The 21,596-nt window shown below is 48.1% G+C and overlaps 2 protein-coding genes across 2 annotated transcripts; one reads left to right on the forward strand and one right to left on the reverse strand.

Annotated features, from left to right (window-relative positions):
• The first annotated feature begins 710 nt into the window (after positions 1 to 710).
• On the forward strand, positions 711 to 17,479 carry Kctd13 (potassium channel tetramerization domain containing 13). The gene is made up of 6 exons (XM_038331749.1): positions 711 to 1,112; positions 2,444 to 2,613; positions 13,976 to 14,065; positions 14,157 to 14,209; positions 14,849 to 15,044; positions 16,736 to 17,479. The coding sequence occupies exons 1-6, from the start codon at positions 869 to 871 to the stop codon at positions 16,970 to 16,972; spliced, it is 990 nt and encodes a 329-aa protein (XP_038187677.1). The 5' UTR covers positions 711 to 868; the 3' UTR covers positions 16,973 to 17,479.
• A 303-nt stretch (positions 17,480 to 17,782) lies between these two features.
• Asphd1 (aspartate beta-hydroxylase domain containing 1) lies at positions 17,783 to 20,843 on the reverse strand. The gene is made up of 3 exons (XM_038317362.1): positions 19,988 to 20,843; positions 18,450 to 18,563; positions 17,783 to 17,892 (listed from the first exon to the last, which is right to left on the reverse strand). The coding sequence occupies exons 1-3, from the start codon at positions 20,841 to 20,843 to the stop codon at positions 17,783 to 17,785; spliced, it is 1,080 nt and encodes a 359-aa protein (XP_038173290.1).
• Positions 20,844 to 21,596: the final 753 nt, after the last annotated feature.

Genomic DNA, 21,596 nt, shown 5'->3' on the forward strand with positions numbered 1-21,596 from the left:
GCACTCTACTTCTTTCTTCTCTGTTGGTGCTCAGGGGTAGGTCTCATGACAGCTGGGATTCTAAGATCTTCACTAGCCTGTCTGGTCATATGCTTCCAGTTTCCATGTTCCTTTTGTTTTGTGATAGGTACCAATATGCAGCCCAGTCTGGCCTGGAATTCACTATCTTCCTGCCTCAGCCTCCAGGGCTGAAATTACAGTCACACTTGGCTGAGGTTTCTATTTACCCTTGTTCTCTGCCTGGAACTGTCTGTATCGCAGACGCTTCTTTCCATCATCGCTCCTCTGTTTGGCCTTCCAACCTGGGCGTCCTAGTTTCACTTCCTCTGGGAGCCTTATGGCCTCATTGGAGAATTTCTTGGTTTTTGTTGACTGTTCTTCCTACAGTCTGTCCAGTGCACTGTGCTGGAGTAGGGAAAATACCGTTCGCATCGTCCAGCCCTCTGAGCCTGCTTCCTTTCACGTGAATGAAGCGCTCTGCGAGGTGAGACCGTCATAGGCTGCGATCTTCTCTATTCACATGCTTAAGGAGCAAAGGGAGAGGGCGCTTTCTCCATCTAGGCTCCCGAGTCCCCTAGAACGACTCTTCCTGCACCCGCACTCCAAACCGGAACGGCACCCGCAGACTGCGCTTGCTCCAGCTTTTGGCTCCGCCCCCGGCCTGGACGCGCCTGCGCAGCTGCCTACGCCGGCTTCCGGGTGGAGAGTGCGCGCGCGATGGGGCGGAGGGTGGACGTCGCGGAGTAGCCGCGGCGAGTGGGCGTGTGCGCCGAGCGGTCTGGCGCCCGCGCCTGAGTCGTGGGGTCTCTGAGAGCCGGTCCGGGACGCGGAGAGAGCCTGCGACTGCCACCCGCGTCCTCTCACTGGCATGTCGGCCGAGGCCTCTGGCCCGGAGGGGGCTGCGGCCGGATGCCTGGAGTCCCCTAAGCCCTCGGGTGTGGAGCCCGGCTCCCCCTCGTACAGTCTGAAGCCCCTGACCCCGAACAGCAAGTATGTGAAGCTGAACGTGGGCGGCTCGCTGCACTACACCACGCTGCGCACCCTCACTGGGCAGGACACCATGCTCAAGGCCATGTTCAGCGGCCGCGTGGAGGTGCTCACAGACGCCGGAGGTATGCGTGTCGCCGGTACACGTGCTGCCCTCCAGCCCCCGGTTCGTTCCCGGCTCCCCCGTCCCATCTTACCTTTTCCTTGTTCAAAGTCTCCCTCCTTCCCCAATCCTTTCCTTCCAGCAGTGACCTCTGCCAAACACTCCATTGCCGATTATCTTCTCGTCGCCCCCTAGTTCATAAAGCCTGGAAACCAGCCCCCTCAGACAACCTTTACCACTTTCTTCCTACCGCCCAGCCTTTTGTTTGCCTCCCTCCTTAGAACCGCCACCAGGCAGCCTGGAGAACCGATCTTGTGTGTCTGTCTCTAACACATGCCCCTGCCACTCTCTAGGAATCATCCGTAAATGTAGATTGTAGAAGAAGAGCTGCTTTAGGTTTACCAGGGACCAGAGTGAAGGGTGCAGGGCAGCTCTCCTTGGCAGGCGAACCTTAACCTTCTCGGAGTGTTGCCTTTAAATTTGGGACCCACTTGCTGTAGTATAACCTGAAAGGAAAGAGTTAACAAAGATTATGAAAGCAAACGCTTAAGAGGTGAAGTTCAGCCTTTAAATACTAAAGATGAAAAATCACTTATTTAATAAGTAATTGTGAAGAGCCAATTAGTGCTAGAGAAGGTTTGGTAAAGGGATCTGATGAGTCTTGAGGAGTTAACCCCCTCCGGGTATTTAGGGAGGGCATTGAGTGGGAATGACCAGGAAGCAAGAAAACCACATATAATCACAGAGAATAAGTTCTTTCAACAATGTGATTATTATATTATTCTGGTGAACTGGAGGATTGAGGTGGACATTTTCATTAAGTGAGATGGTTAAAATTAATAGAAAGGGTTAAGTTTATTGATAGGTAATTCGGTAAGAATTTTCCACGGTAAACTGGGCTTGGTGGCACGTGCCTATAATGCTGGCCCTCAGTCTGGGCTACAGAGTAGCCTTGAAAACAACTTCCCAACCGGCACCTGTAATCTCAGCATCAGGAGGCAGGTGGATCTCTGTGAGTTCGAGGCCAGCCTGGTCTACAGCGTGAGTACAGAACAGCCAAAGCATCACAGAGAAACCCTGTCTTGAAAAACAAAAGACTTGCCCATGGTAAGAGCTTCCTGATTGTCCAGCAGACTTGGGAGGGAGTTATTCTTTGACAGGCATGTGTATAACTCACTGGAGATGTTTGAAAGAGTTCTTGGATGTGGCAGAGGTTTGAAACAGATAAGTATTTAGGTTTTCTTTTGACTTTGGAATTGGTTTTCTAAAAAAACAAACAAACAAACAAACAAACCTATTATCTTCAATCCCCCACCAATCCATCCTTCCTTTTGCCTTTTCCCACTCCACCAGGTTGGGTGCTGATTGACCGGAGTGGTCGTCACTTTGGTACAATTCTCAACTACCTGCGGGATGGGTCGGTCCCACTGCCTGAGAGTACCAGAGAACTCGGGGAGCTGCTAGGTGAAGCTCGGTACTACCTGGTGCAGGGCCTGATTGAAGACTGCCAGCTGGCACTGCAGGTGAGAGCCACCGCCCCATCTTCTGAGTCCTTGTGCTCCTATACTTGGGAGAGCTAGCCAATAGTTAGCTACTACAACAGAAGGAGAGAGATGGCCTAGAGAGCCTGGCTCGGACTGGGCATAACCCCCAAGCTTTTGGGATTTGGGGTACAGTCTTCCCAAGTATCCCTGCTGCTTGAGGCAGGGCGGCAATACACCTGCTGTCAGGACAGTTGTCCTTGGAAATACCTGCTCTGTGCTTGCAGCTGTTCCTACCCAGTTGTACTACCACCTGAGTGACGTCATTAAACATAGCCCCAGTTCATCCTCTCCTTTGCTCTAAGTCTTGAGTAGTTCTCCAGGCTAGTGGGGGGGGGGGGTCCTCAATTTATATAATTTAAAATTTTGATTTCTTAGTGTGTGTGCATGCCCCAGTTGGAGCGCTGGTGGAGGCCAGTCACAGGTCAGCTGTCTGCCCGTGCTCTCCTTTTTCACAGTGTGCGTTCTGGGGTGGGGTACTGGTCATCAGGTTTGGCCACTGAACCCTTTCACCAGCCAGCTCCCACCTCATCTAGTTTAAGTGGGAATGCAATAACCGCCACGATCTGGTCCTGCCCCGGGAGGCAGCCCACCCCCACCCTGTTTCTTTCAACCCTTCAGGGCTTCTTTATTTATTTGTTTTTTTCAATGGTGAAATTTTTTCCTCAAATGAAGTGTCGGAGAAGTGGAGCCATAATCCATAAACAGGGCTGGGGATTCCAGGCCCTCCCCACCCACTCTGTTCCACTTCTGCAGGTTCTTGTGATCTCACTGGGATCCCTTTGGGATCCCGGCCATCTCTTCCCTGCCTAGTAACCTTGAGCCTGTCAGTTCCTGCCTCTCCCATTCTGTTCTCACGTTCCAAAAGATAAGTAAGAAAAATAAATACAATGTAGTAAGTTTTAATCGAGTTTTTGTATTGTCCAGTTTTTTTGTAATAATTACAGAAGTAGATTGTATATTGTATGTCTTGAATGCCAGTTGCAAATTAAAAAGTGGAGTCTGAGCTATAATTCAAAGCATTTTGTGAAGGAGCGCTGTTAATAAAATGTCCCTTAATATATTGCTTCCTTCACTAGCCCCCATCTCTCTTATGTTTGAGTCCTATTATATTATGACCCATTAAAGAGTTACTATGTAGCAATTTGAAAAATACTGAATTGGATTTTTTTAAAAAAAACAGTTTTTGGGGAGTGGCAAGTGCCACATCTAAAGTATAGAGGCTAGAGGCCAGCTTTGGAGAATGGATTCTCTTCTACGTTGTGGGACCCAGGGAGGGGGAGATCAAATTCAGGTTGTCAGATTCTGCCTCCTTTCCCCTCTGAGCCACCTGGCTGGCACTGACCTATATCTTGGAAGTACAGTTCTGCTCAGTCATTTTATCTTATATTTTTAAGACAGAGTCTAACTATGTAGCCCAGGTTGTCCTTGATCTGAGGATCCTCCTGCTTCAGTCTCCAGAGTCCTGGGGTGACAGGTGTGCCTGCTTAGCTCCGCACTGAATTGAAGTTGAGCTAATGTCATTGCACACCCGCTGTGTCGGGAGGGATTTTGCTGTCTGTGGTACATCTTGTGCCCCTAGTTACCCTACATAGATACAAAGAAGCATTAGGGATGCATTCAAAGCCAGTGTGTTCAGTTCAGCTCCAGGTTATCTGACTCCCAAGGGCGGCACTTCCTTTCCATGCTCTGGCAGCTTCTTCCCACCCCTCCCCCCAGCTCCACTAGTCCTCAGGGCATGCCAGAGTGTCCTGGTCTAGGCAAATCTTTTCTCTTTCAGTTTTGCCCCCTCCCCTTCATGCCCAATCCCTTGTCCATTTCCCTCACTCCTACCCCTGTCAGATCCTAATGTGCGGATACATATGCTTGAATTATACCTCTTTTTTTGAAAAACCAAAGCATTTGTGTATATATGCTTTTGGTGTGCATGTTTACATAAATATCGCTTAGCTGTTACTGTTTCCCACTCAACTGCTTCTAAGGACCTAGTCACACTCTGTGGTGCGCAGGACTCTGTGCTGACTGCTCACTGTATTCATACATTCTCCTGAGTTTGGAGCTTTCTCTTTCCTGTCCCACAAACAGTGCCACCGTGGGCATCCTTCTGTGTCCTCTCTGGTCCTATTCAAATTTCTTAAAATTATAGCTAGAGAATAACTAGGTCACGGGACACATGCAAGCCAGATTTCAGTTTTCTCAGATGGTTCCATTGCTTTGTCCTGACAGGCAGTACCTAAGAAACCTCATTCTGGTGATTCTCAGTAATCCTTGGCATCCTCCACCATTCTAATTTTACCACGCTGATAGGTGTGGAGTGACCTCATTGGACTCGCAAGCTTCTCCTTACTAATGAGTTTGAACATCTTTCTCATATATACTCACTCGCCTTTCTAGAGTCCTCTTCTGCGATTGCTTTACATATTTACCTGCTCTTCTCCCCAGTTTCTTGTCTTGTTGCTTAAAGGGAGATCCTTGACTATTTTAATTAAGTCATAGACATAAGAGCATGTATTACCTATCCTCTAAAGTATCATTCATATGAAAAAGTTGGCTTTTCGCTTAAGCATCAGTGATACTGTATACCTGCCATGCCCTGAACCAGAAGATACTTCGATTGCCAGGGCGCATGCCTGTAATCCTGGCAGTCAGGAGGCAAAGGCAAAGGATTGTACACTCAAGGCGACCAGCAAGAGTTACATAGGAGGTTGGCATAGTGGTACACACCTTTAATCTCAGCACTGGAGAGTCAGGCCAACAGATCTCTGAATATCAGGACAGGACAGCCAGGGCTACACAAAGAAATGCTGTATGGTTTTTTTTTTTTTTTTTTTTTTTTTTTTTTTTTTTTTTTTTTTTTTTTTTTTTTTTTTGAGTTACATGGGGAAATCCCATGCCAAAAAAACATAACAAGACTAGGTGGTGGTGGCACACGCCTTTAGTCCCAGCACTCAGGAGGCAGAGGCAGACAGATTTCTAGTTTGAGGCCAGCCTTGTCTACAAAGCGAGTTCCAGGACAGCCAGGACTACACAGAGAAACCCTGTCTCAAAAACCAGAAAAAGAAACAAACAAACAAAAAAAACTTCCAATTTTTTCTGGCTTTCAATGGTTGGATTTAGATATTGTCAGTATTTCCTCTTAGAATGTCATTTATCTGTGAAGTAGAGGTGTATGTGTATGTGTGTTTATTAAATTTTATTCAGTTTGGTGTGTGGGTCTGCGTGTACCACAGTGTGCATGTGGGAGGTCAAAGAGCAACTGTGGGAGTCAGTTCTCCTTTTAACATGCGTGGCCTCGGGACCAGACTCAGGCTGTCAGGCTCAGTGAGCTGCATCTTTATATTCTTGTTTTAATATTTATTTATTTACTTATTATGTATATGTATACAATATTCTGTCTGAAGACCAGAAGAGGGCACCAGACCTCATTACAGATGGTTATGAGCCACCATGTGGTTGCCGGGAATTGAATTCAGGACCTTTGGAAGAGCAGGCAATGCTCTTAACAGCTGAGCCATCTCTCCAGCCACCTGCATCTTTATATTCTGAGCCATTTGCTAGCCCGAGATTCTTGAATTTTAAAATTACAAATAGCCATATATTTGTGTGTGTGTATATATGTGTGTGTGTGTGTGTGTGTGTGTGTGTTTGTGTGTGTGTGTGTTATATGTATGTGTTTGTGTGAATGTGTACACATGTGTGCATATGAGTGTGGAGACCAGACGTTAACATCAAGTATCTGATGTGGGAAGTCCTGTATATGTGTTGTTTTTATTGGTTAATGAATAAAACTGTTTTGGTCAATGGCTTGGGTGTATTCCTAGCTAGCTCTTATATGTTAAATTAACCCATTTCTATTCATCTAAGCCACAAGGCTGTGGCTTACTGGTGTGGCATGTTACTCCTTCAGCGGCTTCATGGCGTCTCCTTCAACTCCTCCTACTCTATCTCTGTTAAGGTTTCCCACCTGGCTTTACTCTGCTAAACCATTGGCCAAAAAAGCTTTAGTCATCAACCAATAAAAGCAACACACACAGAGGAGATCCCACATCAAGTTTCTTTCTAGGTCACCTTCCACATTATTATCTCTGATTTATATGTTTGTTTATTTGTTTACTTATTTATTTATTTTTGAGGCACCGTTTCTTTATATAATAGTCCTAGCCATCCTGGAACTAGCTCTCGTAGATCAGACTGGCCTGGAACTCACAGAGATCTGCCTGCCTCTGCCTACCAAGTACTGGAATTAAAGGCGTGTTCCCTCACCCTCTTGGCCTTTTTTTTTTGAGACAGGGTCATTGCTATTGTTCTTGTCCTGGAACTTGCTGTGTAGGCCAGTCTGGCTTCAAACCCCAGAGATCTGCTTCTGGCTCCTGAGTGCCAGGATATCTTATTTACTTTAAGACAGGGTCTCATGGAAGCTGGAGTCACTGACTTGGCAAGGCTTTCTGGCCAGTGAGCTCCAGGGACTTGCCTGTCTCCACTGCTCGGCTGTGGAGTCACAGATGTTTGTCAGGGGCTGTCAAGTGGATACTAGGACTCTGAACTCAGTGCTCAGGGTTATATGACAAGTCCTTACTGACTGAATCATCTCTTCATCCCCAGCACCTGTTATTTTTTAAAGCAGTATTATTATCAGTATTATCAACTATAGAAATTTGGGAAACGGATCACCAAAAAATAAAGCACCAAATTTTTTTTAAGTTTTTTTTTTGTATGTATGCACATGTGTATATGTCTATTTACTAAAATGTGGCCATATTGTATGTACTATTTTGTATACTGCTTTTATTTTTTTTGATATTGTTAATAATTGATAACTTTGTATGTCAATAAAGTTTTAATCTAACATCCTGTTTCTCCAGTTCTGCCTGAAATGTGGTAAGCAGTTCATTTAAAGCAAGACCTGTAGCCAAGCTTCACGTTGTGTCTGCTGACGTCCTCTAAGTCTCTTCCCACCTGAACCGGCCTGGTTTTTTGTTTGTTTCTTGTTTTTCTGATAAAGCTGAGTTGTTAAAAATGCTGACTATACAATGGTTGCTTACCAAATTTGCCTGATTGTTCAGTGCTGGTGTCATTGGTACAAACCCTGATATATCCTGAATTTCCTGTAAATTATACCATAATTTAAAGGCTTGGTGTCAAGCATTTTGGATAGAGTACATTCTAGGAGTGCATTGTTATTTCGTACTGCATTCCATCAAGACACCCATGATGTGGCTAAATGACTGATGTGCTCAGACTTGACCCCTGATTTCAGATGATAAGTTGAGTTCTCTACTGTAGTTACATTTCCTTGTTGCCAACTATAAATTCATCTGTGTGATATTAATTTGGGTGTTGTGCAAGTGTCAGTTGTCTGTCGACAACATACCAATTACTGTTCCTCCCCTGAGTCAGTCATTTCATTAGGGTTATGGGATAATTACACGGTTAGCATATCTTCAGTTCTGTTCCATGGGGTCACTTACAAAGTTGTGCTTTGCACTATTAACTGAGTAATTCTTGACATTAATATAGTCAAAATACCATTTTCCCCAGTGGTGTATGTATCCCTTGCTGAGGGGGCAGGAGGGTTACTTAGGTTTTTTCCCTATTCTACTTTTTTTTATTAGCTTTATAATTTTATATACAGATGTTTTATATATAGACTTTTTTGTTTTTTGGTTTTTTTTTTTTTTTTTTTTTTTGAGACAAGGTTTCTCTGTAGCTTTGGAGCCTGTCCTGGAACTAGCTCTTGTAGACCAAGCTGGCCTTGAACTCACAGAGATTCGCCTGCCTCTGCCTCCCAAGTGCTGGGATTAAAGGCATGCTCCACCACTGCCCGGCTATATAGACTATAAAAAAGAGTCTGTATGTATATTTTCTCTGCATTGTGTGTATGTGAACCACATTCATGCCTGGTGTATTGGATCCCCAGGAACTGGAACTGAAGTTAAGGATGGTTGTGAGCCACCATGTGGGTGTAGGAAACTGAACTTGGATCCTCTGCAAGAACAGAAAGTGTTCTTAACTCCTGAGCTATCTCTCCAACCCAACTCCTCATGTATGACATTTTAATCTCAGTGAAACTCACTTTCGTAAATGTAAATTATGAAGGGACTTAACTCGTGTGTGTGTGTGTGTGTGTGTGTGTGTGTGTGTGTGTGTAGTTTTTCAAGACAAAGTTTCTCTGTAACTCTAGCTATCCTGCATCTCACTTTGTTAAACCAGGCTGTCCTCGAACTCACAGAGATCTGCCTGCCTCTGTCTCCCCAGTGCACAGATTAAAGGTGTGCACCAAGCCTTTAATCCCAGCACTTGGGAGGCAGAGGCAGATGGATCTCTGAGTTTGAGGCCAGCCTGGACTGTTAGAGAGAAACTTGTCTTGAAAAAGCATGAATGAATGAATGTATGCGCCACCACTGCTCTGCTTTTTGACTCCTTTTTTGTTTTTTTCTTCTACATAGAGTAAGTTAGTTTTCCAGGTGCCATCTATTAAGCAGTTCTTGATAGCTAGTATCCAACATGGCCACCAGTGATTTTTGCCTCCGTGGGATTCAGGGTCTCATTTAGTCCCCTCTCTCACGGAATAGGATTGACACATGCAGCCATGTTGTAGAGGTACATAGTTTAACTGCAAAGACAGGGTCTCAAGTAGTTGCCAGCTGACTTTGGACTCATGATCCTTCTATCCGCCTCCGAAATGCTAAGCTTTCAGGTTTACAGCACCACACTCAGCTCTGAGGTGTGACTTTTGAAGCGAGGTCATAAGAGGCATTCACTCTAGTAAGCAAGCCATTATATGAGGAACCCAACAGCCCTTGGGAAGTCGTGCCAGTGAAAAACTGGAACTTGCTGTCAAGAGACTCCCGACTATGTGGGCCAGCTTTATTGGAAGCAGATCCTCTAGGTCCAGTCGAATATTGAGAGGATGCACTCCTGGCCAGCATCTTTTTTGTATTGTTTTGAGACAAGGTCCTCTTATCCCAGACTAACCCTGAACTAAGATAATCCTCTTCTCACCTCTCAAAGACTGGTATTACAGCTTGTGCCACTATGGCCAATTGTGGCCATTGTGTAGACTGTAGTTCCTGAGAGACCATGGGCCAGTCTGAAGTTCTGATCCTTGGAAATTTAAGGAGGCAATAATAAATGGTTGTTGTGTGGGCTGCTATGTTTGTAACAGATTGTGCTGTGTAGTGTGGCGGTCGGGAGGCAATGGGAAATAACCAAGACTAGCCTTGTCCGAAACAATCAGCTTTAATAAAGGAAGGCAGTGGGGCAAACTTACAGAGCCAGGGTTCCAGCCAAGAGCAGGGAACCAAGAGGGTGAACCCAAACCCAGTTCTTTTAAAGGTATTTTTTGCCCTGGAGCAGCCACGCCCCTCAGATAAGGGATTGGTCAGCCTCCCCAACAGTGCTGTTGCTTCCAGATACAACAGGATTGACATGCATGAACTCAAACTATGCCCAGTACAGAGGTCCAAACCAGACAACTTCCAGCACTGAGAAGGAGAAGTAGATACAAAGACCCACCCCAACCAAGAATCTATTTGCAATGGATACCTTTGGGGAAAGGGAGAATTGGTGCTCTCCAGTGGAGTGTCACTGGGTATATCAACCGCACTCCAAGGCACTGTCCAAGAATAGATGGCCAACACAGAACAGACTCCATGTTTTTTGTTTTGTTTTGTTTCCTGTCTTACTGGTCTCTCTCTCTCTCTCTCTCTCTCTCTCTCTCTCTCTCTCTCTCTCCCTCCCTCCCTCCCTCCCTCCCTCCCATGTTTTTGAGACAGGGTTTTTCTGTGTAGCTTTGGAGCCTGTCCTGAAACTCATAGAGATCCACCTACCTCTGCCTCCGAGTGCTGTGGGATTAAAGGCGTGTGCCGCCGCCACCACCACCCAGTCAGGACCTTCCTTTGTAGCACAAGCTGAACTCCTGAGCCTCCTGCCTCAGCCTTCTAAGAACTTGTGCAGGAATGTGCTATTCAGCTAAGGACAGCTCTTCTAAGAGTTTTAAGATTGCAGTGTCCTGATGGGTACACCTTTAATCCCTGCGCTCAGAGGCAGAGGCCTTACAATGAGATCAAGCCTAAAAAAAGTAAAAAATTTTTAAAAAACAGCTTAAGGTGTGCCTCTCAGCAGCCTGTTTACAAGCCCAAAGTAGTCAAAAGCTCTTTTTTGTAGTGGTTATAGGTGTGGTTTTTGTCTTATAACATGAGCCCCAAGGCTTAGAAGACAATAAATATCTAAGACGTTGGCAGGGACATCACCTGCCTGGACTTAAAAGGGCAGGCACGCTGAAGTGAAGGAGGGCTTTGGACAGGGAAACTTGTGCGTGTGAGAAGCAGGCCGAGGAAACCGGGGCTATGACCAGCTCCGGGGAAAAGAGTGACAGCTCTGGGCATCAGGACCGTGTGCATGGGGACTGGTTAGGGTGGGCATCAGTAGGTTCTCAAGCGTTTGTCCCGTGATTTGCAAACTGTAGGACCAGTGGCTGCTGTGACTTCCACTTGCTGTTGTCTTGTCCCACCCCTCTGAACAAGGACATTTCTAGTAGGCGAGTGGAGGAGACTTCATGCCTGTAGTTCACAGCTGTTCAGGTAGAAAGCAAAACTGCCCTTCATGAGCCGAAGTTGGTGAACTGTACCCAGATGGCCTCATCCCAACCTGGACATGGTTTAGATTTTCTGTGCTTTGAACTGCCGATGTATGATGATGGATGAGACTTGGAGAATCCTAGGAGTGTTTTTGTTTTTGGGTGTTTTTTTTTAACATGTGAATCCATGGACATGACAATGGAGACAGTTCCCAGTGACTTAAGGCAGATGAAACTAGTCATAAAGAACAATGAGACATCCATCTTTTGCACTGTTTTCTGTAGAGAAACTAACTGTTATACAGATACTCAGGCAGACCCACAGACAGGTCCAGGTGGCAAAGGTTAGAGCCTTTGTGCATCAGACGTGCGACTATAGCAGCCGTGTTTCTCAGCTGATCTTCAAGAGGCAGTCATGCTTCCAGGTGCCTGCAGCCCCTGCCGTGCAAGCCTTCATGGGAGACCTGTGCCGGGGGCCCCAGCCACTCCCGAGGGAATTCCTGACCACGGGCAAAGGAAACCATAGATACCTTTTGTTAATTTAAGCTATTTGGGCCTTTTGTTACACAGTGATAGATAACCCTTGTGCATGCACTCTGCTTCCTCCGTGGTTCTCAGATGTGCACACTCATCTCTTTCCAGGTTCTGTGTCCTTCATTGAGTTTCGTCTCTGCACCAAAACTACTGTTTTCATTATTTTGCCTCCATAGTGTATCTTTATGTCTTACAGAGTTGGTGCTTCAAATTGAGTTAGTAATAGCAGACTTTTATGCCTCTGTTGTTTATTTTTTTTTTGTTCTTGTGTTTTGAGATAGTTTTATTAAGTAGACCAGGCTGGTTTCAAACTTGATAACCATTTGCCTCTGCCTCCCAAGTGTTTTGATTACAGGTGTACACATTCCTGGCTTTTTGTTGTTGTTTTGTTTTGAAGCAGTATTGATGCAAAGTCCTAGATAGCCTCAAATTCTCTAATGTAGACTAAGCTAGCCCTGCGTTTGTGGCTGTGCCCAACATCTGTCTTCTGGGGTTATGTGTGTACTGGTTTCATCTATGATTCCTTTGAGAGTGAGGTCTGGTTTGTTGTCTAGGCTGCTCTCAGGTTCCCATGTTTAAGCAGCCCTACCACTTCAGCCTTTTGTAGGTGGGCCTTAAGGTACCTGCTGCCATGCTTGTCTTTCCATGTTAATTTTACACACACATCAAAAAAGAAACAAAGGAATAAAAAAAATACCTCTTAGGGGGACATGGTGGTACACACCTTTTATCCCATCACTCAGGAGGCAGAGATAGGTAGATCTCTAAGTTCGAGGGCAAACTGGTCTACATAGTGAATTTGAGACCAGCCAGAACTATAGAGAGACCCCGTCTCAAAACAAATGAACGAACGAGCAAACAGAACTCTTAAGAAACAGGTAGGAGAAAAAACAAAGAGAAAGAAACAGGTAGAGCTGGGCAGAGTTGACGTATGCCTTTAATCCCAGCACTTGGGAGGCAGAGTCAGGTGGGTCTCTGTGAGTTCGAGGCCAGCCAGGTCTACAAGAGCTAGTTCCAGGACAGACTCCAAAACTACAGAGAAACCTGTCTCAAAAAAACAAAACAAAACAAAACAAACAAACAAACAAAAACAAAAAAGGAGTGATTTCCAGGGCTACATGGAGAAACTTGAAAGTCTTGAAAGCTAATAATAATAATAATAATAATAATAATAATAATTCTGTAATTCGTCTCAGAATTTATAACTTTTTGAAACAGACATGTCCAACATTTGGGAAGCTGAGGCAGAAGGGTTGTTTAGGGTTTTGTTTGTTTGTTTGTTTTCTTGTTTTTGAGACAGGCTTTCACTATGTAGACCAGACTGGTCTCATTCACAGAGATCCATCTGCCTCTCGAGTGCTGGGATTGAAGGTGTATGCTCCACTATTGGAAGGCTGAGGCAAGAGATTGTAAATTCAAGGCCAGCCTGAGCAATTTAGCAAGGCTGTCTCAATATTTTAAATTTTAAATTAAATTTTAATTTTTAGAAAGGGTGAAGGGAGGGCCAGAGAGATTGCTCAGCATTTAAAAGCACTGACTACTCTTCCAGAGGTCCTGAGTTCAATTCCCAGCAACCACATGGTGGTTCACAACCATCTGTAATGAGATCTGGTGCACTCTTCTGGCCTGAAGGCATATGTGCAGACAAGAACACTGTATACATAATAAATAAATAAATCTTTCTTTAAGAAAAGGGTGAAGGGTATAGGTCAGTGATGATAGAATACTTGCTTGGTATTCCCTCATGGTCCTGGGTTCAACACCCAGCACTGCAAAAGCAGCCTCATTGTACTCAGCCAGGCTTATTCATTCAGCAAATGTATGCTGATCATCACCAGGACAGTCCTCAGGAAGACAGACCATAAATATAAAAAACAGCTGCAGACTTAAGTGCTGTGAAGAGAAGGAAGCAATAATCTGAACCCAAGGAAGCTATGGTAGCAAGGTGCTGGGGCAGGGCTGGCCTCGTGGGGTCAGCATGCTGAGCTGAGAACTAAAGGGTTAGCCAGCTTTGCACACGGGTCAGTGAAGCTTACCCCAGGCGGGCCAGCCAGTGCAGAGTCCAGGAGGGCACAGCCGGGTGGCTAAGGAACAGCAAGTTGGCAGGGTAAGGGTAGAATTTTGGGGAGGGCACCAATGCCCAGCCAGTACAGGGATCTGTAGTGGTCACATCCCTAAGTGGAGTGAGTGAATGTGTGTTGTACTGCTAATCACCTTCTACTTCCTCCTCAGCAAAAACGGGAGAACCTGTCCCCACTGTGCCTCATCCCCACAGTGACATCTCCCCGGGAAGAGCAGCAGCTCCTAGCCAGCACCACCAAGGTGAGGCCCTGGAGCCCTGTGGGGGAGGGGGGAGGGGTACCGAAGGCTGCTGTTCTCTCTTGACTCCACTCTCCTTTGGCTTCCCCTGTAGCCTGTGGTGAAACTTCTGCACAACCGCAGTAACAACAAGTACTCCTATACCAGGTGAGAGCTGGGAGACGTGGGTGTGTCTGCGTGTGTTCATTCACTGGGTAGAGATGTGGGTGTGTCTGCGTGTGTCCATTCACTGGGCAGAGACGTGGGTGTGTCTGCGTGTGTCCATGTACTGGGCAGAATCCTAGGGTTGAGCAGGCTCTGCTTCTGTCCCTTAGAGGATTATGGTCACATGAAGAAACCACAGAATGCCTGCCTTTTGAATGCCCCATTCCAGCTGTGCCACCTGCCATCAGTAAAGGAGGTTTAGGCCAAGACTATGATAATGGCTGGCATAGGTTAGCTCCTTATTTTCCAACGGGATTGGTCTCAGTGTGTCTGTTGACTGCTCTCCCAGTGGTCTGAGGAAGTGTTAATCTCCATGTGGAGATGATACTGTATCACTAAGGGACAAAATAACCTGCATAGTGTTGCTCAGTTAGAATGTAGCAAAGCCGATGGCCTGGTTGAAGACCGCACGGCCTCTGCCATGTGGTGATTTTCTTGGCAGATGCTTCCCTTCAGAGAGGCCTACACAGTTGGAAGTCCCCTGCAGGGCAGGGCTGGAGTGCTGGGAATCTGGGCCCCTCTGTGGGAGTGGAGGGAGGGAAGACAGCAGTCACCCAAGGCCTGATGGACCCTGCTCCTCAGCACCTCAGATGACAACCTACTGAAGAACATCGAGCTGTTTGACAAACTGGCCCTGCGCTTCCATGGGCGGCTGCTCTTCCTCAAGGACGTCCTGGGGGACGAGATCTGCTGCTGGTCTTTCTACGGGCAGGGCCGGAAAATCGCCGAAGTGTGCTGCACCTCCATAGTCTATGCTACGGAGAAGAAGCAAACCAAGGTCAGAGGGGATCAGGGAAGGGTGGGAGGTAGGACCTGGACCTGGGACAGAGGCAGAGAAGTGGGTCAGGCAGGGGCAGGCTCTTTGGTGGGCATCAAGGACCAGAGTTCTAGGACCAGGGCTGTATATCTTGGTAGGTCTCATTTCAGTGACCTCTATTTCTCTGCCTATGAAATGAGACTGAAATCAGAGCCAGGCTCTTTTGCTTTGGTTTTGGTGCTGGGATTGAGCCCCCGGCCTTGTTTAGATAGAACATGATTGGTTTTTGTTGTTGATTTTGTTTGTTTTTGTTTTGTTTTTCAAGATAGGGTTTCTCTCTGTAACCACGGCTGTCCTGGAACTCACTCTGTAGACCAGGCTGGCCTCGAACTCACAGAGCCTCCTGTCTCTGCCTCCAAGTACTGGGATTAAAGGCCTGTGCCACCACTGACCAGCCAGTACCCAATCTGTGTTAGGCACTGCCCCAGACAGGGCATGTTGAACAGTGCAAGTCCCTCCTCAGTAAGCTGTGATGAGAATCTTTCCCTTTTCCCTGTCAGCTAAGGAACTTATGCTTTCAGACCCACGCCAAGCATCATTTCTCTCTGGACACCTTTGCTCATGAGATTTCAATATAATTGCCCCAGACAAAGTTGGTCAACTCCCTTTTCAGTTGAACAGAGTGTTGTAGTGTAGTGTAGAACAATGGCTGCAGAGCAGTGTTGGAGCTTTTCCTTTCTGATGTCCCCTAGCTACTATTAGCCTGGTACCTGTGACTTAGTGGAAGTACTAAGAAACATTGATCAAAGGAGTGAAATAGGTACCTCAGCTTCCAGAAGTTTTGTTTTTTTTTTCCCTGCAATTAGGAAGATACAAGCTGATAGAATGTAGCTTAAAGGAAAGGCGTGGTGGTGTACCCCTGTGAGTTCACCTAACTCAGAGGCAGTTTTACTCAGTTATACTGGCTGGCTTTGTGCAAGAGGACTGCAAGTTTAAGACCGTCTTGGGCAACCTAGTGAGGCTCTATCTTAATTAATTCAGTAATAAACAAATACAGGTATGGGTATAGCTCAGCAGTAGAACTGGTTCGGTATTCTTGAGCCTCTGGTTTCAGTCCTCAGTACTGTAAAGAAGGAAAGGCAAGCTGTATTCATTATATCCTTCCTTCCAAGACTGCCCAGTAAAATGCCACTTTTCATACTTTATTTCCATGCTTTTCTTCATCGCTTTGTCTTGACATTGAGACAAATTCCTGACCAAACCCTTACACTCCTTGCTGCTGCTCCTCAGTGTGTTTTCTCTATTTTCTCCCTCACAAGGTGGCCAAACACCACATTTTCCGCAAGGCCTTGCCTGAACTCTCTTGAAAGATGAAACACTCCTGGGAAAGGCCATTCTCATCCCTTTTTCCTTTTTTTTTTTTAATGTCATCATCTGACTTAATGTGTATTTTAGGAGGTGTGTCTGTATCTTCCCTAGACTTCCAGTGTGCTGAGTTCAAGCATTTATTATCACTATGTTCCTGATGCTCAGAGCAACCTCGGATAGTGGCAGTACTCAGGATTTGATAACTGACAGAGCATTGCAAGAGACTGGGCAGCGAAGGATAACTGCCTGCCTTCAGGCCCAGAGGGAGGCCGCAGAGGAGCTGCTGGGGAGGGCTGTGGGACTGGGCCGGAGGGTAGGGGCTACAGGTTGCTGGCCTTTTGCAGGTGGAATTCCCCGAGGCTCGGATCTTCGAGGAGACACTGAACATCTTGATTTACGAGACTCCCCGTGGCCCAGATCTAGCTCTCTTGGAGGCCACAGGGGGTGCAGCTGGAGGTGGCGGGGCAGGCCGAGGGGATGATGAAGAGAACCGAGAGCACCGTGTCCGGAGGATTCATGTCCGCCGTCATATCACCCACGATGAGCGTCCTCACGGCCAACAGATTGTCTTCAAGGACTGATCTTTGATCTTTCTCCTGCCTTCCTCTTGCTTCTGGGACCCAGTCCCTCTCTCCCTTTGCCCCGGCTCTGCTGGCCAAGTCGCGGGTCTTCCCTCTGTCCCTTCACTGCATGCTACGTTCAGTGAGGCCCTTCCCAGCCATTGCCACTCACTGCTAACAACATGGTACATTCCAGCATCCCCTCAGGTGGGGCTCTTCGGAAAGCCAGCATCCACCGCTTTTCCACATTCTTGTTCTGCTGTCTTTCTCTCACCATCTGGTTTAGAATGACGCAGAATCCCCCTTCTCTTTTGTTAATACATTGAAAACACATGTAGAGACCTGAGAACCATCAGCCACATTCCAAGCTGTTTTCTGCCCTTGCACAGAGCAGCCCCCTCCCCTCCTGTCTCATCATCCCCTACCTCCTTAACTTTGTACTAGGCTGGCCTGGACCTGTACCAGCTCGGCTATCTTGATCTGGTTCATATTATTTATTTTAATTTTCTATTAAATTATTGGAATAAAGTTGAGCTGAGGGTCTGCTGCTGACTCTTGGGTGAGGGATGAGAAGATGGCTTGTGTTAAGGAAGATGCCTGGCTGTTAGCATGGCAGAAACACGAGCCCCAGCCCTGAGCCCTAACCTGGGACTGGTAACTGGGAAGGAAGGAGGCGGGAGGTGGAGAGAATTCCAGATTTGTATTTCATTGTTGGCAGAGTAAGTCACACCCTGCTGCCCCCTCCTCGTGGAAAGGAGGTCCTGACCACCACGCAAGCTGTCCTTGGGTGCAGCAGCATCCAGCTCAGGTGCTGGAAGGGAGCCACTTCTCTCAAGGGTCTGGTGCGAAGACAAAGTCAAGAGCTTGGCGTTCAGCCCCAGCCACGTTGGGGTGCCAGAGATCCACAATGAAGACCACTCGAGGCCCATCTTCAGGGGACCCTAGGGCACATAGGGATGGAGACAGCAGATGATAGCAAGTACTGCTCTGCCATGGTATTCCTGTCAAACACTGAGGAGAGCAGTAGAGCGCCAGGCCCTAGCTACTATTTAGTTCATTTAAGGCAGGGTCATGTAGCCCAGCCCTTGAACTCACTGTTCTCCTGGTTCAGCCTCCTAAGTGCAGGTGCTGAGTTCACAGGTGCATGCCAGCATTCTAATACCAGGTTAGAACCTGGTATTGTTCTGACCCTTTCTATTGGTAACTCTGTGCCTAAAATGGGCACATTGTATACCAGCTAACTGAGCCATGAGGTTAGGTGAATGCCTGCGGTCCCACAGCAAGAGTTGGACCGGAGCGCAGACAGTAGCTCATAGTACTGTGCTGACAGCCATATACAATCACTTGCTAAGGAAGGCAGATGCCCCATAGGTGATTAGAGAAGCTATGATTTGCCCAAGGCTATATAGCACCAAAATGGTACCACAGAGTCCGGTTGGCTGGAACTCCTCAGCTCTTTGGTCTCTTAACCCCAACCCAGCAGAATGAGTCCTGTTACCATTATGAGCCACTGTGTGCAGGAAGGAGTCGTCCACTAGGAGACAGTGCCCTTCAGCCCAGCACTGAGGCTCTCCACCAACAACCAGCTCACAGCCAGGGGGGATCTTCAGGCCTGTAAGAAGAGAATGGGCATCTACCACTCCTGCCTGTGTTCAGGAAGCCTACCTACTCAGTGGGCCTTACAGGAAGGGTCTGTGGTCCTCAAAAGTGCCAGGGGCACATGATGATGCAGCCCTGTCTGCAAGATGCTAAGACTGAAGTGCTGCTGAAAGAACCACATGACAGCTGGGCGGCGGTGGCGCACGCCCTTAATCCCAGCACTCGGGAGGCAGAGGCAGGCGGATCTCTGTGAGTTTGAGATCAGCCTGGTCTACAAGAGCTAGTTCCAGGACAGGCTCTAGAAACTACAGGGAAACCCTGTCTCAAAAAAACCAAAGCTACATGACATTTGGAGAAAAGCTCCTCTGAGCAGTCTCCTGGACTTCTGTCAGTTTAGCTCCAGAGCCTACTATGTGCTGGCCCTTCTCCTAGGAGGTATAACCACTGGCTCCAGCCTGACCTCAGTCAAGTGTGCTGAGAAAACCAAGCCAACTCTGACGGCAAACAAGGCATTCCAGAGGTGGCATTTGGAAAAGTCCTTAAGACTGAGTAGTGTTCTCAACATTACTAAGATAAAAGTCTAACGTGTGCATGGTGTCTGCAGGGAGCAGCCAGAAAGCCTTTGTGAGTGGGGGAGGGGGGATCTGGACTTGATTGTGAGGCCAGAGTGCCCCAAAGCATAAGACACATCTATCTGATAGCACAACAGAGATTCAGGGCGAGCCAAAGTCATAGCATAGAATAACAACCATAACATTTTTTTTTTAATCTTTAGAACGTTAAAAAGAAAATCTCAGGCCCGTGCTACCTAACTAACATCTCACTGACATTGTTACCTATCAGTGAAGAAGCCCAGATAAAGCAGGCCAAGTGTAACGGCGAACACCTCCAATCCCTGCACTCGGGAGGTGACCACGGACGATCTTGGTGAGTTTGGGGCCAGCCAGAACTATATAGTAAGAGCCTCTATCTCAAAAAACAAATTGGGGTGGGGGAGGGGCTAGAGTATCTCACTGTACTCCCTGAAACTAAGTCAATAGATAAAGAAGGTCGAGACCCAGGCTTGCCTCAGTCTCCTAGGTGCTGAGATTACAGGCATGCACCACGGCTCCTTCCTCAAGGCTTTCTCCTTTTAGTTTAAATTTGGGTTTCTGAGTATTTTCTCTTCAGGGCAAGTAACAGTGACCACTTACAATGAAGATTTCTTTTCAATGAAAGAAAAGGGGGTGGGGAAGAGTGAGAATCAGTGTGGAACACACTGCAAGTCGTCACTGACAGGATAGCTTGTATGGAAGTGGAACTCAGGAGATCCGGTTGGGGAAGATTCAGAGAAGAAAGGCATGATGGGAACCATAGTGCAAAAAGATCCAATGGCCAGAGAAAAGGGTAGGGAAGGAGAAAATGCGGAGGCAAGGATTGTGGACAGGGTATACTCACCCAGATGGCATCTAACCCGAGCGTTGGTGGGTCCACAGCGGCCCTCAAGACGGGCCCCAGGCAGGAGAACGGAAAAGCCAGCATTGCCGAAGGTATTGGCACTCATGAAGCTCCGCAGACCCCTCAGTGCGCGATAGGCTCCTGGGCACCGCCGGCAGTTGCTGGGTTGGCACCGGCCAGCTTGGTACAGCAGGAGCTGGTAGCACCCAGGGGCCAAGGATTGGGACCAGCCCCGAGGCGGAGGGGTAGTCCCTGAGAAGTCCCAACTCACAGCCCCAAAGTCCCGCAAAATGGCGGGGAAGCTGCTCTGTAGGAGTTCCACGTCATGCCTCTGGGCATCACGTGGCACAAAGGGGGACGAAGGCAGGTCTGGTAGAAAAAGTAGGCCTGGGCGCTGAATGCCCAGGAGCCCTGTCCCTCCTGCTGGGCCAGAACCTCCATGAGCTGCCCGCCTCACTCTGCCCATCCCAGCCCAGGAGTAGCGCCTGGCATAGGCCCGAAGTCGCCGGCTAACTAGACCTTCTGCCCTGGGTCCTTCCCCAGGATCTCCAGAGCCCCTTGGGCCCATCTGAGAGCATACCTCAGGCCCACCATTAACACCTCCAGCTTGGCTCCCAGCCCCCAGGGCCTGCATGTCTTGGGAACCCAGACGGTAGCAGTACCAAAGGAACAGAGAAGTGAGGGCTCCCAGGAGCACCGTAAGAGCTGAGGAACCTAGGGGCAGTGGCCATGGAAACACGGTAGGCAAAGAGGCCCTGGCCAAGGGGCCTGCATCTTCTAGACCCCAGCTCCCGGGTCCCCCCAGTTCTTCCCTTGTCCCCTCGATGACTGCTTCCTGGTTCCTGCCCTTCCACATCCCTACTCCTGCTCCCTCTCTCCTCCTGCAGGCCACTCAACAGCGGATTCCCTCACTTCCCTCTAGTTCTCCCTTTCCCCTCTTCCTTTTCTTTCTCTGTCTCCACTCTGAGATGGCTCTAGTCCTCTTTCTTCTCTGACCCCTCTCTTCTTTCTCCTTCTCCTCTCCCTCTGCTTCTCCTCTCGCCACCCTCTATCTCCCACTCACCGCTCCTCCCTCCACTGCACTCCTACCCCACCTTTCCCTAATCTACCCCGTCTTTTTCCTCTAGTTCCCCTGACAACAGCAGTCCCTACTCCACCAGGCCTGCAACCCCACTCTGTAGCGGCTTCTTTCTCCTGCCTCTTTCCTCCTCCTTGTCTTGTCTTCCCCCTCGACCTGCTCGAGTCCGTCCTCTCTGGTTCCCGGTCTCCTACACACCCCTTCCTGGGCGCCCACTCACCCTGACGTCACTCCTTCCCGCAGCCCTCTCTGCTTAGCTACCCACGACCCCTCCTAGAGGCAGCCGCAGCACAGCCCTGGGGGGAGGGGAGACTTCTCTCTAGATTGGCCTCTGTAGACCCCCCACCCCCAGCCCTGACCGAGCGCCACGTGGGGTACAGGGGCACAGTGCCAACCTCCAGCGGCCCCGCAATGCGAAAAGAAGGGCGGGGCAGGCTCGGGGGCGGGGCGAGGACGCTGGCCCGCGCGCGAGGCCGGTGCTCCCGGACTGCGAGGTGGGCCGTAGGCCTGCGGGTCCCTGGAGAGGTCGGC

This window comes from Arvicola amphibius, chromosome 1 (assembly GCF_903992535.2).
Source record: "Arvicola amphibius chromosome 1, mArvAmp1.2, whole genome shotgun sequence".
Taxonomy (NCBI): Eukaryota; Metazoa; Chordata; class Mammalia; order Rodentia; family Cricetidae; genus Arvicola; species Arvicola amphibius.